We start from the raw sequence: 16,212 nt of genomic DNA on the forward strand, positions 1-16,212 counted from the left end.
GGACTAAACTGTAAAAAACTTGAGTGTTTGTTCAGATGGGCAGGTAACTGTATTGAAGACCATGGCCTCCAGGGGGAGCTAGAACTGCACACGTCTGTGTGTGTGTGTGTGTGTGTGTGTGTGTGTCCTCTGTATCTTTAGGAATGTATACTAAGATCATATACTCCTCAGCTGTAGCATAATCTTAAACCAGACAGTGCTTACACAACCATAACAAAAAAAACTATCTCACACACACACACTTCTACAACACTGTGATGCCATTGGCTGTTTCTGATGAATGGACGAGTTGTTAACCAATCAGGAGCATGTGACCGGTGAGTATACAGGCCGATCAGCATCAGCAGGGCCGCACTCTTACTGGCCCTGCTGGCCTTTTATCACACACACCACAAACACTCATAATACACTCATCACTCTGTTTATATTCATCAGTCATCTTTCCATCATGCACAGCAAAGAGCAGATCAGGTAAGATTTGTATTCCTTCTATTTGTTGTTGTTTTTATGTTGTTATGTCGTGTTCAGATATTTTCTAGCTTTTTTGTCATTACCTGAAAATGTATATTTACACAGGTCTATGTTTTGCTTTCTTGTCCTGTTAAAACAAACAGACCTAATAACACAGTAAACCTGTTGTCCTCGGCCAGTCGTTCGAGTGTATTTTATTATCCCTGCAGCACAGTTATGTAATGACAGAATGTGTAGATCTGGAGGAGGAAGCTGTCAGAAAAAAAGTTTTAATCCAGAAGTACTGAGACTTTATGGGGCGTTTTTGTCATATAATATTTAGTCCTTGTGTTCTTCACACACTGCAGCCTTCACTTCATATCTGTGCTATGGATATTTTTTCTGTTATAACAGCACAGTTCTGTTTTTATAAGGTGTTGCCAGGCAACCAGTGAGCATCTTATTTAAGTACTAGAGACAAAAATTGAAGACAAATTAGCACATTTACTTCTCTGACATAAAGAATATATTTGAATTCATTTATAATTTCCCAAACTTTACAAATTTAACACTTAGATGCATGAGACGGTAAACGATGACATCACCGTGTGTTAGTAGCTACTCGTAGAGTTAAATCCATCAGAGCGACAACAGGTACAGGCAGGTGGTCCATACATGCAGGCCACAGACAAACCCACAGTCCTGCATGAACTTTGATATCTGTGTTAAATGTGTGTTGATGTCACCAAAAAAAACATGCTGTGAGCAGAATATCAAGCTGTTTATTTGTTATGAATAAAAGTCCAATATTTCTGAAAATGATTGTTTATTAAATTCTTCAGTGATTTTACAAGCTCTGTGTGTCGGCTGAAAAAGGACCACCTGCCAGGTGCAGCTGAGAAGAGCAACAGTGACGCAGAAGCTGATTAATTCATTAACTAATTAACAGCAAAACAATGTGCTGAAGTTCAGAAATGCAGATTTTGGAAATAACTCAATATGAATGTCCAAATTCTCATTTTATTTTAACACTGAGGTGTTTTGGTGAAAAATGTCCTGGGACTCAAAGAAACTAAAGGACCTATTAGTGACACAAACGTTTTCATACATATACCAATAAAATAATCTTTTTTCCTCTTAATGTCGGCAGTCATGACGAATACCAGAAGACAGCTGATTGGTTGAAGTCTCAGACGAAGCACCGCCCCCAGGTGGCGATCATCTGTGGCTCTGGACTGGGCATGCTCGCAGACACTCTCAAGTGTCAGGACTCCTTCGCTTATTCAGACATACCAGGATTCCCTCAGAGCACAGGTACACTTTAACTTGAATATTAACAACACTGGATCATATACCCATCATCGTTACACCATTCAACAGCCGTCTCTAAACTGAAACATTTAAGAATTTTAGCATATTTTATTGTTAATTATTCAACAGAAATTATCAAATATGAAACAAAAAATAAATTATCCATTTCTCTACTACTTTTTTGTTGATGCTGATTTCAACATTATTTCTATTATTTGCAACCACATTGTGTTTTATTGGGAGCTGGGAACAACTCTGAGTTCTGAAAGCAGCCATCTTGGATTCTGAGGTCAGAGGTGGTGAAGTTCAAGTTTAAAGTTTTTAATTCACTAAGTATAATTTAAAATCAATCAGCTGTTTTTAACTCAGTGTTTGCTGTTACCCCATCAGACCATCTGATCAGAGGCAACCAAGAAAAGTGTTAGCCTAGCTTAGCACAAAGACTGGAAGTGGAGGAAATCCACTTTATTTCCCTTCAACAACTGCAGGGCTGTCACATGCAGGCTGTAAAGTGTGTGTGTTTATAACCATCCTTACACAGCTGTGTGTCACTGTGATCCTGACATTGTGTGTGTGTTTGTGTTGCAGTTCAGGGTCATGCAGGTCGGCTGGTTTTCGGGGAGCTGAAGGGGAAGACGTGCGTGTGCATGCAGGGTCGCTTCCACATGTATGAGGGACACTCACTCTGCAAGGTACACACACACACACACACACACTCTGTACTGTACTTACTGTATGAAGTTCCCCACTGACATCATGAACTTGGTCTTAATTCAGAAGGATTTGTGCGATAAAATGTAGTTTTGTTTCCCTGGCGAGCCTGAACACACCATTTTAACTGTAACTCCAATGAAAATAGATCCTGCATACACACATATACACACACAGATACACTCACAAACACACACACACTTTACAGTGAGCTGATTAAACAAGCTTAGTCACACAACCTCAGCACACATATGACTGTAAGCAGCAGCATGAGACTGGACCTGTAGTAATGTGTGTGTGGGAGCCGGTCCAGGTCATGCATGGGTTCGGTCACATGCAGCCTGTTAGCAGACTGTTCAATGCTGCTATTGTTTTCTTTCATATAACACACACACATACACTTGCACACTCTGTTGTGTGTTCCCTCACCCATTCATAACTATTTGCAATAAAGCAGACTGATTGGTAGAGTAGTTAACTGTCTGGACAATTCGCCCAAACTGTCTCGTGTCACCTGACAGTGTTTCTATGACAACGAACCCAAACAGGAAGCTGCTTCTGTTTGACCTATAAATGAGAAAATGTCTGTGTGTTTGTCCGTCAGACGACGTTTCCAGTTCGAGTCTTCAAGCTGTTGGGGGTGGAAACTCTGATTGTGACAAATGCTGCTGGTTCATTGGCTGACAGCCTTCAGCCTGGTGACATCATGGTCATCAAAGACCACATCAGCTTCCCTGGATTGGTGGGTCTGAACCCGCTGTGTGGACCCAACGACGACAAGTAACTCAGATACTTTTAACCTCTAATACACTTTCTAGTGTTTCTTTCAGGCATTGATCATGTGGTTTACTTTGTTGTTTAAAGGTTCGGGCCCCGCTTCCCAGCCATGTCTGGTTGCTATGACAAAGGTCTACGTAGCCTTGCGATGGAGATCGCCAAGCAGCAGGGTGTAGCTGGCCTCATTCAGGAGGGCGTGTACGCCATGGTAGGAGGTCCCAACTTTGAAACCATTGCTGAAGCCAGACTGCTGCATCGACTTGGGGTGGATGCTGTCGGTATGTCACGCATCTTGTTGTTCTCCTACAGGAAGGATCATTCAGAACATACAGCTGTCGATATTGTACGTTCATTAGAACACCTGTAAACATACTGACCACACACCTGCAGTGTGAGGATGTGTAGGTCAGAAACCACCTTTCACACTTCAAACACAGGCCTGAACATGTGATGTAAATTGTATTTATGGTCGATCATATCCATTCACTTCCTGTGTCTTGAAGGAGCATATTATGACTGTGATCAGTTAAAACAATCAATATCATAAATAAGCAGCAGCAGTGATTTTATAAGCAGTGATGGAGCGATCGATGTGTCTGTTTCCAGGTATGAGCACAGCGCCTGAGGTCGTCGTGGCAACTCACTGCGGCCTGAGAGTCTTTGGCCTGTCTCTGATCACCAACAAGGTAACACAGCGCCGACACACTGATCAATATGCTAACCAACCAATTGACTGATTGTTTTTTATGATGATTGATCTGCACCAGGTGGTGAAGAGCTACGAGGACTCAGACAGTGTGAACCATGAGGGCGTCCTGGAGGTCGGCAGGCTGCGCTCTCAGACTGTACAGCAGCTGGTAACTGAACTGATCGGCCGAATGGAGATCAATAATAACAATAACAATAATGCTGTCTAAATACACACACACACATACAATATGTACATATTTGATCGTTGTATTCACAACATTTCTGATCTCTGCTGTACTGAAACTTTATTTATATCTCCTTTGGTGCCTAATAATTGTCTATCAGGGTAAATTAGAATGTATAAAGTTTTAAAATTCAAACTGAACAGAAAGTGTTGTGTTTGATGGTGCTTCGATATAAAAACATATGAGACAGATTTTTTTAAGATGTTTTATCTTGTACATTGTTCCTGAATTGTATTTTGTAAAGGATTTGACCTGATCCATGTTGATTGAAATGTCTGATTAAAACATACTGCCACACTTCCTGCTTCAGGTTTGTGCTGTGCGTTCTAATTTTACTTTTATTATTATCCTGCTACAGCTTTAGCATTATTTACAAGAGACATCAAAATATAATTGGTCCGGCCTGTGAAGGTGCAGTGTCATCATTTGGTATTGTGCAGCTCAGTCCTAAGAGCATGATGGCGTTCTGTTTAAATGTAGCTGCACTTTCACTAATGTCCACAAGATGTCACTGTGACAGACCTATCATTGAAGTGAATGGAAAAACTTCTTTCAATGCATTGTTGGTCCTCTGAGCTATAAGACCTTTAACTTACATGCAACAAAGAGTGACTGAAATATAAAAGACTGACTTCCTGTTAAGAAGAGAAGTCGTGTTAGTTTAAAAAATGGCAGCTTCACCATACCATAAACCAAAAAAAGGAAACAGACCAAATATCAAAAAGGCATTTTATTTTATTTTTTCTCATGTGAAGTTAATTTAACGTCCTTTTTGCTTTCTTTTAACTTGTATTAAACAAACAAAATGAAGTGTTAGATGATGAGAATGATCAGCTCAGACTCTCCTGGTAATTCTGGGGTTAATGGTTTTGTTTTCTTCTAAACAACAGAAGCAGTAAATTAATTAATACCACCACCCCTGGAGGATGATACATAGATGTATGAAGCTCTGTTAGCATCATGAGGATACATATATAAAATCAACACTGTGTCATTGAACCACTGAGGAGACTAAAACTCCATAAACTCCTCTGTTCAGGTAGTTTGGTGTGTGTGTGTGTGTGTGTGTGTGTGTGTGTGTGTGTGTGTGTGTGTGTGTGTGTGGTCGGTTGCTTTGGTGCAGTGGTGGATTCTTACATTACCTCCTGTGACCATGTGATGGCAGCACCAGTTAATAGTTCTCCTGATGTTAGTACAACAATTGTGCTGCTTGATCAATGGAAGCATTAACCTTCTTTTTTCAGCGTTTTAAACAAGAAGTAGCTTCAAAACTGTTTTATGCTTCAGTCACAGAAATTGTTTGCTGCTTTCACATTGATTATAATCATTGATTATGGATATGGTATCACTAACAGACTGGAAAGCTTTATATCTGTCATTCCTATTGACAAAATATAGAAGTACCAAAGTGCATTAACGTGAAACTGCTGTTGTGTTGTTATTATTATGTCAACTATTTCTAATGTTTTTAGAGTGATATAAGGACACTTCTGCTTAATTTGGAATGAACCAGCTGGCTCAGTGTTAACATCCACAGTCTGAAGACAGTCGGTGGGACGTGCAGGATGCAGGCACAAACTCCTCCTCTTAAATTTAAACTTTTAAACTGAGGGGGTGGACAAAATCTAAACATCTGTGATGTGTTGAGCTTTACTCAGGACACTCACACTGACACAAAGGAAGTGATGCGCGCTCTTCTATAATCTCATTTTCCATCTCAGCTCATGTCAGCTGTGGAAACTTACTCCTGCCAGAGAAGGTATAAAAAGCAGAGAATGATTAAGTACTCTTTGAATTTATACATCAAGGACAGGATATATTCTGAGCATCAGTGTCATTGGTCAGAGTTTATACAGACTGAATGGTTTCTTCATTATTATTATTATTATTATTTAATTGTCTCAGTAGTCAGTTAAACCTTTGGCCAAAGAACTTAATGTGTGTCCTCCAATAAATATGGTTAAGTGACATTTCATCACCAGCTAAGCTTGTGTGTCAGTTGTTGGTCCTGCTAGCTGTTGCTCACTCGTCACTGCGCAGGTCAGTAACATGATATGTTGGTCAGCTAGTTAAGGTGAACATGAATTTATATACAGTAATTAAACTTTACTTTCTTACCTACCTAGCTTATTAGTAACCCGATATCCATATCAGCTATGTGCATTTGTTAATTGTTTCTTTATAGATTGTTGGACAGTAGCAAACTAGCTATTTAAAACAAAGTCGCCATCTTTGTTAACTAACCACAGGAATAATAACGGTCTTAATGAGCTAGCTAATGGTCACATTTATGTATTCAACTGTTATCTACATACTGGCACTGTTGTGGCAAAACTAAATAATAACATTTTCAAATGGTATCGTCATCATTTCTCATTTGTTAGCCACTAGCGCTAACTAGTAGCTAGTGAACGGGAGCTAAGCTTAGCTTGCTGGGCTAGCTGGCTTGCTACAGTCAGTTAGCATTCACCAGATTAAATTATCATGGTAATTAAAACACAAATAAAGAGGAGCAGCTTTTATTTACTGCTATCAAAATGTTGTTATTAGCCAGCTTGTACAGATGTTGTCAGATTAGTGATTAAACTCTGTTTCTTTATGCATTTCAGTTGCGGCTTGTGTTAATGATTTTAATGTTGCTACATGTAGCCAGAGGCTAACTACATGTTTTCACATGTTTAAACCAGCCTATCCTATCTAAACTGTTTCATTAGGCCAAGCTGTGTCTTTTAGGTCAAACAGGAAGTGAACAAAATTTTTCCTAAACCAGCTCACCCTCCACACTGATAAAACTCTCACACACTCAGACACACACACACTCTCACACACCCTCCTCAGATATCTGTTTCTCCTCTGCTGTCGCTCTGACACACACACACAGAGGGAGGTAGATAACTGTGATTCCGCTGCTGAATTTTTAACGCTGTTGTGGAACTTTTTTTTTTCCAGCCGGGTTACTGTGGCACCAGGGTACTGTTACAGAGACAGAGCGACAGGGTTCAGTTCAGTTCTGTTGTTTACTGAAGCTGGACGGACACTCAGGCTGTGCATGGAGCGTGGGGTAAGTCCATCTTTCTATGTGTTGCATTGGAGATTTTTAATATTTTTAGCGCTGAATTTAAAGAGAAGTATAATGTGAAATTCACGGGTTTGTGCATTTATTTTATATATATATTAGTAGTAAAATGTCCTAAGTCAACTTTATTAATTCTGGATATTTCATATGAAAATTTAAGCAAAATATGGGACATACTTCATTTTTTATGATGAATCCATTTATCCTGTTTTGATTATTATCATGTATTTGGACATCTGGACTTTTTTAATACATCATTTAGCTCACTCCCTTTTCTCAGCTACCTAACAAGCAGTAATATAGTACAGTATGGCATATTCCATGAGAGGCTAGTGGATGCTGACCTTTGACCTCAAGATGTGTTGCGTTACTTCATTTATTTATTCTTAATTTATCAGATGTGATCTTTAGGGATGTTGTTGTAACTAGCAGCTCTCACCTGGTCTGAGTGGCACCTCACCGTTACTGACTGTCGTACTTGGCACCTTTAAAAACATGAATTATTCATTGAAGGAGGTTTGTTGGGGCATCTGTGCTCTCCCACACATAGTGGAGCTCGTAGCCTAGATAGGAGTAGAGTGTGACAGTTTACAAATGGCACACAGAGGTTTTTTTTTTTGACTTGTCATTGCTGGTTTCAGCATGTTTTTTGTTGTCATACATGAAAAATATCACCTTTGTGATGTTTATTTTTAAAAAGTTGCTTTCAACATAGCAGCAGATAAGACTGCATGCAGTGTACCGAACAGTGTCTGGACTGAAGGCACGTTATCGTTCCAGCTATATCAAAATGTAAAACATTTGCACAAAGCTGTGCATAAAGGCTGTGTATGCTGGAAATAATTCATCTTCAGGGAATGTCGTCACATTTGGTGCTTTCACTTCAGTAGTGTGTTAAACAAGCAGGAACTGGTCTACTCTGAACGAATGTGCTCATAACTCAGCTCCTCTGGAGGCTCACTGTTAAAAAATTCTGCCTCACTTCAGCCAAGTCCTGTCAGTTCGTACATGTACTGAGCAGTCAGAATGTGTATTATTAGCCTCACACATGATTAAGAGAATAGGTTGAATGCCATTGTAGACTATACAGATGTCGTTGACCTCAAATGGGAAAAATTAAAGTAAGTAAAATTACTCAATTAAGTTTGGAAACTTAGAACCTGCTTGGCCTGGCTGGAGCCTATCACAGCTATCAGCAGACACCCTGGGCAGGTCACCAGTCCATTGCAGATAGACGAACACCCATGAACACACACTCAGACCTACAAGCAAACTCCCCCCAGAAAGGCCCCAGCCGGATTCGAACCAGGAACTTTCTTGCCCTGAGGAAACAGTGCTGACCCTGCACCAGTTAAAACTTGATACATTAATAAAAACATCTTACAAGGCAACCTTCCCTCATCTGCTGCAAACCTTATCTATTTGTGGCTACCATGCTGACAGGTTTTTTTTCCCCTAACCAGCAAGTTTTGCACTGTATTCTGACACCCACAGGAGGGAGGAACCTTCATACACACAGTCATTTCACAAGCAGAGCTTTGTTGTAATTAACAGAAACCCACTGCAGAGGTCAGTGTATAAAACTATCAGAGGAGAGATGCTACTCTCTCCACTGGAAATAGAGTTATTTGTTTAACCTTTAATGAACACAGTCGTATTGCCTCTTTTACAGGAGAAGTCCGCCAGGGTTTCAGTGTTGAGTAGTTAACAAATGTCACATAAAACAATTACTACACAGAGTGTAATAATGGCCTGTGTGCAGTGTCACTCTCACTCTCAGGATGTTAATGCAGTGTTTTGACATGTTTACTTGCCCAGCAGTGAGGTCATGGCGTACTGATGGAGGCACGGGGGAGGGGCTGTGTGCTCTCTGATTGGTTGCTCTGAATGTCAAATCAAAGAGAAATTGTAAAACTTATTGAAACCGGACTTTATTCAGAAACCTGTTTTCTCACTCACAGGCCCCACTCATCCTGATGCTGTTACCATAGCAACATGACCCTCAACACCCAGAGAGAGAAGGAGCCCCTGCGGAGGCGAGGCAGCACACCCATTCCTCCTCTCTACCATCACTCGTCCTGGACCCGGGACCCTCGACTGCCCAGCAGGACCCAGGCTGATCCGGAGCAGCCCCGTCCCCAGCGCAGTCACCCTCCTTTGGGACAGTCAGCCTCCTACCACCCCGGAGACAAGTCCCTCCACTACCTGGCCCAGTGGAGTTCAGACTCAGATGACGACTCGCAGAGTGACTCGGATTGTGTTTACAGAGTGGTGCTTCTCGGCGACCATGGCGTCGGGAAGACCAGCCTCGCAGGAATCTTCGCTGGGATCACAGAGAAAGATGAACAGCCTGGAGGTGGGACGTGATGTGTGTTTGTCTTAAATGGGGCTCTGCGTTGCTCTTACTACCTTTTTATTAACTGCTTTTTCATAACCACAGTTCAGTTTATTGCACTCCTCTGAAGTCTGGTTTCCATCAGCCCTCAGAGGATCCAACTTTCCCAGCAATATTCAGATTTAAAGCTGGGACAGGAAGTGATGCGTGCGGCAGTGGAAACAATAGCTACAGATGCCTCTGTGGCCTTTGTAGACCACGTTTTATTAAGTGAGATGTTCTGACCTACACAGGGTCACAACACACTGCCCCTGTTGCCTAGCAACCAATTAAGCTGTACATGATACTTACATGCATTTAGCTATTGAAGAGTCCATTTTACTGATGCACAGTGAATCATGGAACAGGTTATGTCCCAAAGAATCTGCTCGGTAAAGGAGGCTTTGAGTTGGGTAGCCGTTGTGCCTGTTGGACCTCACATGCTCCTTAACAGAATACGTCCCCTGAATTTAAACACAGCTCGATTCAGTTTGATGAGCACACCAAACAGCTTTTTGTATATAAAATCTCACAAATCCTTGTGAAACTGAAGTGAAACTGTTGTGTCGCCCTCAGTATTTTAGTTTCTGTCTCTGACTTTGCTGTGACATCGCAACCTTGACTAACCCACCCTCATCGATCAGTTCTTTTGTCACGTGTTTATTGGCCTGAGGCCATGATTGACAGTTTATATTGATCCTCTTTGTCTGGTTTAACATGTTTTTTTATTGTTCTTTTTAACTAGAGTCCCTGTCATTGTTGTTTACCACATTTCTGTTTTACCACAGTTATTAAAGACAGATGTGTTTTGTTTTTGGTCCTCCATACTTTTTTTATTTTTTATAGTCTTTTTTTTAAAACATCAGCTTGATTCTTTGGTTTACAACATTAGGTTCTGTTAACCTCCCATTGACTGTACTAATAACTGCATTTCAGAGATACCTGCTAAGCTAATAGCATCCTATCAGCCTCAGCCGCACTGTGGTGAGCATTGATTAGCAGGTGCTAGCACGCTTTTACGTGCATTTACTAAATTAGAAGATAAACATGGAAAATAACTACATGTTAACATTCTGATGACAGCGTTCAGCTCAAAACACTGATGGGAGCTCACAGAGATGTTACCATGTGTGTGTTATTATGATTTTTACTCCTGTTGTGTGTTTTGTTTCTTACAGAGGATACATATGAACGGACTCTGACAGTCGATGGAGAGGAAACGACGCTCGTTGTCATGGATACCTGGGAGAATGACAAACTGGTACATTGTTTTGCAGTTTCTCCATTCATTGATTATTGATTATTGTCAGCAAACTCTGGAAATGTAATGTTGTTCCAGGCAAAAATACATTTTGCTTTTTCTTACTGTAGACAGTAATCCTTCCTCACAACATGTCTTCATTATCTTGAGCCGACAGAAGCCTCGCAGCACAGCTCTTTGGCTTCCTTTCTAAATAAGAGGGGTGGAATATCACCACAAACAGTAAATCTACTGCTCTTATTTCTTATACTGTGCTCACCTTCTGTGGCTTAACCTGGGATCTGAGTCCAAATGTTCCAAAGTTCAATGAGTCCTTGAACCTACAACTCCAGTATAATGTGAAGTAGACAGATTTGACTGAATTTTTTTGACTGAATCTGACTTCAGAGTTCAGTCAGTGTATATTCAGTGACAGGGACTGAATCTTCCAGCATGCCAAAGACCAGAACAAGCAACTGTAGAAGAAGATGTTCATCGTCCTCCTCCATATTTGTGTTTATCTTGTCAGGAGGGGGAGGGGGAGGACGATTCCTCTCGTGATGACTGTCTAAAGGTGGGGAGTGCTTATGTCATTGTCTACTCTGTCACCGACCGCTCCAGCTTTGACTCAGCCGCTGAGCTCCGCATCACACTACGACGTGCTCGCCAGGCAGAAAACCTTCCCATCATCCTCGTAGGAAACAAGAGTGACTTGGTCCGCTCCAGAGAAGTGGCTGTGGAAGGTGGGGTCATAGGTCACAATCGGGAACATTAGACAGAGATTCCAAGACTGTTGATTAATTGATACTGCTCTTCCTGTTGTCACTATTTCTATACAGAGGGCCGAGCATGTGCAGTGGTGTTTGACTGTAAGTTCATTGAGACCTCTGCATCTCTGCAGCACAATGTGGCTGAGCTGTTTGAGGGCGTGGTCCGACAAATCCGCCTCCGTCGGGACGGCAGTGAGGCTATCCAACGCAGACGCTCCATTTATAAACGCAAAGAGAGCCTCACCCAGAAGGCCCGGCGCTTCTTGGATCGACTGGTGGCACGCAACAACCAGCGAATGGCGGTCAAAGTGCGGTCCAAGAGCTGCCACGACCTGGCCGTCCTCTGAAAAGACACCAAGAAACTTTTTGACTTGTTAAAGTTCCCTCTGGCTGTGAAACTGCAAACAATGGTGTCTGCGAGGATTCTTAATCTCAGTGGGCTGACTGCATGTCAGACATAAACAATCAGCAGCAGATATTTTCACTGTGATCCGTGTGACCGGCTCATTTCCCTGTCTGACTTTGGTGTCAACTTTTTTGTGACTTCTCCTCCAGTTGACCTTAAAGATACCAAAGGACCATCACTGTAGACTGTAAGGCTGGATGAGTGTTTAATGTTAAGTGAGCATGCGTGCGTGCGTGTGTGTGTGTTTGTGTACATGGACAGGTGTTATTATATTCTCCATCATGGAGGATGGACCGTTTATCATTCATTCTACTGTTTTCAGCTCCATACTGTGCAGAATAAAGTTTTAAAGGAACAGTGATCTCAAGGTGATGTTTCACAGATGATCACTACTGTGACATAACAACCTTAAACTCTCATTTATACCTATAGTAATTTAGCATAAACTAAAACCATTCACTTGGGTGAACCTTTAAAAGCATAGACTAATGTTAGCTGCTGTAGCTCACTAGCTAATGCAGTCCACTGCGTCAAGTATTTACTAACATTTTAATGTAACAAAAGTATTTTTGTTATTTTGTCTTACATTTTTATCAGTTATTTAGTTTTAGACTTTGTTTTCTTTAGTTGTGGCCTTCTCACTGCAGAGGCTGCAGGGATCACAGACATAAACACTCTGTGTCAGGCCTCCTGGATGTTTGTTGTTGCTATGGTGACCTGCAGTCCGTTAACCACAGTCGAAAGAAGAGGTTGTTTACCGAGTAGTCGTCATGACAACACAGTCGCATGCTCACACCTCTGTGTGGTTGACAGAAAACAGGCCAAGGGTCTGGGACAGTGTCCTCTGATGGGACTTTCCTGCCTGATTATAGCCTTGAGAGCAGTCGTACTAGCATCCCTGTTGTTTTTAAGCCAAATATTTAAGCAGGATGCTAACAGGCAACATTAATATGCTAATTCACCGTCATGGTTTTTTTCTAATTTCTAGTTTTACTGCTCATCCTGTGGGCAACATGGCCGTCAAATGGTCTGTTTGTGCTGACAGTACTGACACTTAAGGAAAAGTAGTGATTGATTCTTTATGAGAAAATGTTCTGAGCTTCTGTGAAATAACATCAGACCGGTTTGAAATCAGCAGTGCTTTTATCTGGGACCCACATCAGACAGACTGGTTGTTCCACTTTTCTCTGATCAAATATCCTATCTGTTTATTGATCAGGTGTTTGGGTGGCACACTTTCACACACACACACACACACACCCACACACACTTTGTGGTTGTACAGGGACAGTAGATGGAGGAGCAGTGTTGAACATTGATTTGATGAGGGTAATGGAAAGAATGCATGACTCTGCTCAACCCGGATGACACACACACACATGCATGCACACACACACACACAGAGTGATGTGTAAACATCCTCTCAGTGGAGGAGGACCAGAGATTCAGAGCTGTGAGTTCAGCTCCCTCGTGAATCTGTTATGAATAGAAACATTAAAAGACACTCCTCAGTGTGTCCTCAGTGTTCTGAGGTGTAAAAGTTGATCAAACAGATTACAATAAGTGATGATGATGATGATGCTGAAGCTTGAGCTACAGCTGTAGACTTGTTTAGCTCTGTTTAGCACCTGCAGGCTGAAGTGGATCATTGGCTCACGGCTAACAGGGGCTTAGCATGGACATGTGCAGCTATAGTGAAATATTGTTTAGCTTCTTATATATATAAACACAGTGAGACATCTGTATCATCACTCATGTATTTTGTTAATATTCACATCACCGCAGGTCTGCAGGGATTTTCCTAATTGGTTAGATTAATCAGTGAACCAGATGTGTGATGAATATTAGAGTCAATAATCATCTGGTATTTCCAACATCTGTGTTCATAATCAGTGAGCCTTCTTCTGTTCCTATTGAACTTAAGGTTTTATTGCAAAAAAATGGATAAGGCACAGCCTGGACAAGCAAACAGTAGAGGTCTGCTAGTAAAACCCACAGCCAGGTGCGCTCAGGGATAACTCAAGTTTTAGCTTGAGTTTTTTAACTACATACTAAGATAAAAATGGATCATTCAGGTTTTCTGTACAGTCACTGTGGAGGTGGGCGTGTGACACCTTAATGCTTTAAAGTTCTAAAGTTTCAAAATGGTTTTACCTTCATTAAAAAAAGTAGTCAGTAAACATGATGAACATCTTCCTCCTCCTCAATGTGACATCAGAAAGCACCGTTTATGTCTAACTGCTGAGCTGCAGTTGAGCCTCAGAGAGAAACACTGCAGGCCTGTCTGTGCCCGAATGTACCGCCACCGACCTGGACATCACTCTTCAGACCATTTCAAACATTTCAGGCCCTTTGAGGTGCGTTTGATTTGCAGACACAGAGCAGAGAGTGTTTATTTAAACTGCACAGTTTCCTCCATGTCTCTGGTTCAGTGTTCAGACATCAGTCCTGTAATTCTGCCTCTGTACTCGGTGGGATCTGCACAAACTGGCTGTGTGACACAGTGGCTCCCCCTGCTGGCTGAATGCTGCCTGCAGAAACAAAGCATTCCTCTTTGCACAAGCAAACTAATCACACATAGCTTTGCTATAAAAGGACATATGGACAGTGGTGGAAAGTAACTAAGTATTAGTACTTCATTACTGTACTTAAGTAAAAATAATAGTGCATACTTTATACTTTTACTCCATTACATGTTGCAGCTGTTATCTGTACTTTCTACTCCACTACATTTCTACAGTGTTTGTAGTTACTTGTTCCATTTGATGAACACAGTGCTGGACTGATGTGAAGTCAGACTCTGCATGGAGGTGGTGTCACGATGCCAGCTGTGTTTCTATAATGAGCCTCAGTCATGATGCCGGTGCTCTGGCTCAGTTAGCTAACTAGTTAGCTGCTGTCTGCTAACACAGGTCCATCCATTAATGTCTGATTAACATGAATCATAACATGAATCTACAGCAGGAACACTGACACAGTACAAATGCTGAATGCCTGTTTTTTTATCAGCAGCCTCTCTGTTCACTTGATGCCCACAGCCTGCCTCATGACACACAGACCTGTCAATAGCTGCTTCTGTACTGGAAATATAAATTAACCTAACATTGTCCATTTTAATTTTAAGATGATTTCTTTGATTATTTGAACCTGTTCAGATCCTTTGCAATGGAAATCAATAATATATATTCGGTGTGAGTACTTTTACTTTTACTAATACTTTAAGTACATTTAAAAGTAAGTACTTAAGAATTTTACTTAAGTAGGATTGTTGATGTAGCACTTATACTTTTACTTGAGTATATATTTTGCTGGTTATTTGTACTTTTACTTAAGTACCAAGCTTCAGTACTTCCTCCACCACTGCATATGGACTCCTAAACTGATCTGTATCTTTCTTTTCTATACAGTTTGTTTTCTTTGAACCTCTGCTGGAAACTGTTTTTTTATTTACCAATAGATGATTCTGAATGAAAACTGATCATAGATGAAGACAGGACAGCAGCAGCTTGTGGTGATGTTTTGGCAGATGTCTATATAACGGCACCATCTGCATATTACTGACATGTTGCAGCTGAGCAGTTTAATGTCAAGTCATTAATGAAGAGGCTAAAAAAGCCCTTGTGTTTATACCCATGATGTTATTTAAAGGGGGATCTATTGGTCTCTTGGTCAACTTTGACACACTGTTGTCTTTTCTGGAGATAAGATGTGAACCACTCCACTGCCTCAGTAGAAAACATCAAAACACATCAGTTTGGACAAGAGTAAACTGTGGTTCATAAGGTCAAGAAAACCTGCTTTCTCCACAATTCTGTTATCTAAAGACTGGTATATGTTTTCCCCAGAAATGTTTTCACAAACTGCACCACCATGTCTGGCAGGTCAGGACCTGTTACAGGAGAAATCCACCAAATGAGAGCAGGATGCTGCTGCTGCTGCTTCACCACATATCTTTTAATGATTCTCATTCTGCAGAAGGCATCACAAACATCTGCTGATTTCTAGGTTGTTGGTGTTCTGATTATTTTGTCCACGTGTTTTGTCTGCTTCGGCTCAGTTCTTCAATTCATTCCAGATGGGTTGTAGCAGACATCCTTGCACGCCAGTGGGTAAGTATCCGAAAGTAAAACCCAGCCCTTCAAAATAAATGCTCGCAATAATA

General features: G+C 41.2%; 2 protein-coding genes across 2 annotated transcripts; both read left to right on the plus strand.

The window, feature by feature from the left end:
• The first annotated feature begins 374 nt into the window (after positions 1 to 374).
• Positions 375 to 4,173, plus strand: pnp4a (purine nucleoside phosphorylase 4a). Its single transcript, XM_028406391.1, has 7 exons — positions 375 to 471; positions 1,601 to 1,764; positions 2,350 to 2,453; positions 3,077 to 3,252; positions 3,337 to 3,527; positions 3,856 to 3,935; positions 4,017 to 4,173. The coding sequence occupies exons 1-7, from the start codon at positions 449 to 451 to the stop codon at positions 4,164 to 4,166; spliced, it is 888 nt and encodes a 295-aa protein (XP_028262192.1). The 5' UTR covers positions 375 to 448; the 3' UTR covers positions 4,167 to 4,173.
• Positions 4,174 to 7,018: 2,845 nt separating this feature from the next.
• On the plus strand, positions 7,019 to 12,245 carry rem1 (RAS (RAD and GEM)-like GTP-binding 1). Its single transcript, XM_028406512.1, has 5 exons — positions 7,019 to 7,245; positions 9,222 to 9,616; positions 10,813 to 10,895; positions 11,404 to 11,617; positions 11,714 to 12,245. The coding sequence occupies exons 2-5, from the start codon at positions 9,256 to 9,258 to the stop codon at positions 11,989 to 11,991; spliced, it is 936 nt and encodes a 311-aa protein (XP_028262313.1). The 5' UTR covers positions 7,019 to 7,245; positions 9,222 to 9,255; the 3' UTR covers positions 11,992 to 12,245.
• Positions 12,246 to 16,212: the final 3,967 nt, after the last annotated feature.

This window comes from Parambassis ranga, chromosome 5, assembly GCF_900634625.1.
Source record: "Parambassis ranga chromosome 5, fParRan2.1, whole genome shotgun sequence".
Classification (NCBI taxonomy): domain Eukaryota; kingdom Metazoa; phylum Chordata; class Actinopteri; family Ambassidae; genus Parambassis; species Parambassis ranga.

Excerpts from the sequence above, each read along its gene's own strand:
- pnp4a (XM_028406391.1), top strand. The coding sequence starts at position 449 with ATGCACAGCAAAGAGCAGATCAG. Across the intron at positions 2,454-3,076 it reads AGGGACACTCACTCTGCAAG|ACGACGTTTCCAGTTCGAGT; the intron begins GTACACACACAC and ends TTTGTCCGTCAG. Across the intron at positions 3,936-4,016 it reads TGTCTCTGATCACCAACAAG|GTGGTGAAGAGCTACGAGGA; the intron begins GTAACACAGCGC and ends GATCTGCACCAG.
- rem1 (XM_028406512.1), top strand. The coding sequence starts at position 9,256 with ATGACCCTCAACACCCAGAGAGAGAAGGAGCCCCTGCGGAGGCGAGGC. Across the intron at positions 9,617-10,812 it reads GAAAGATGAACAGCCTGGAG|AGGATACATATGAACGGACT; the intron begins GTGGGACGTGAT and ends TGTTTCTTACAG. Across the intron at positions 10,896-11,403 it reads CCTGGGAGAATGACAAACTG|GAGGGGGAGGGGGAGGACGA; the intron begins GTACATTGTTTT and ends TTATCTTGTCAG.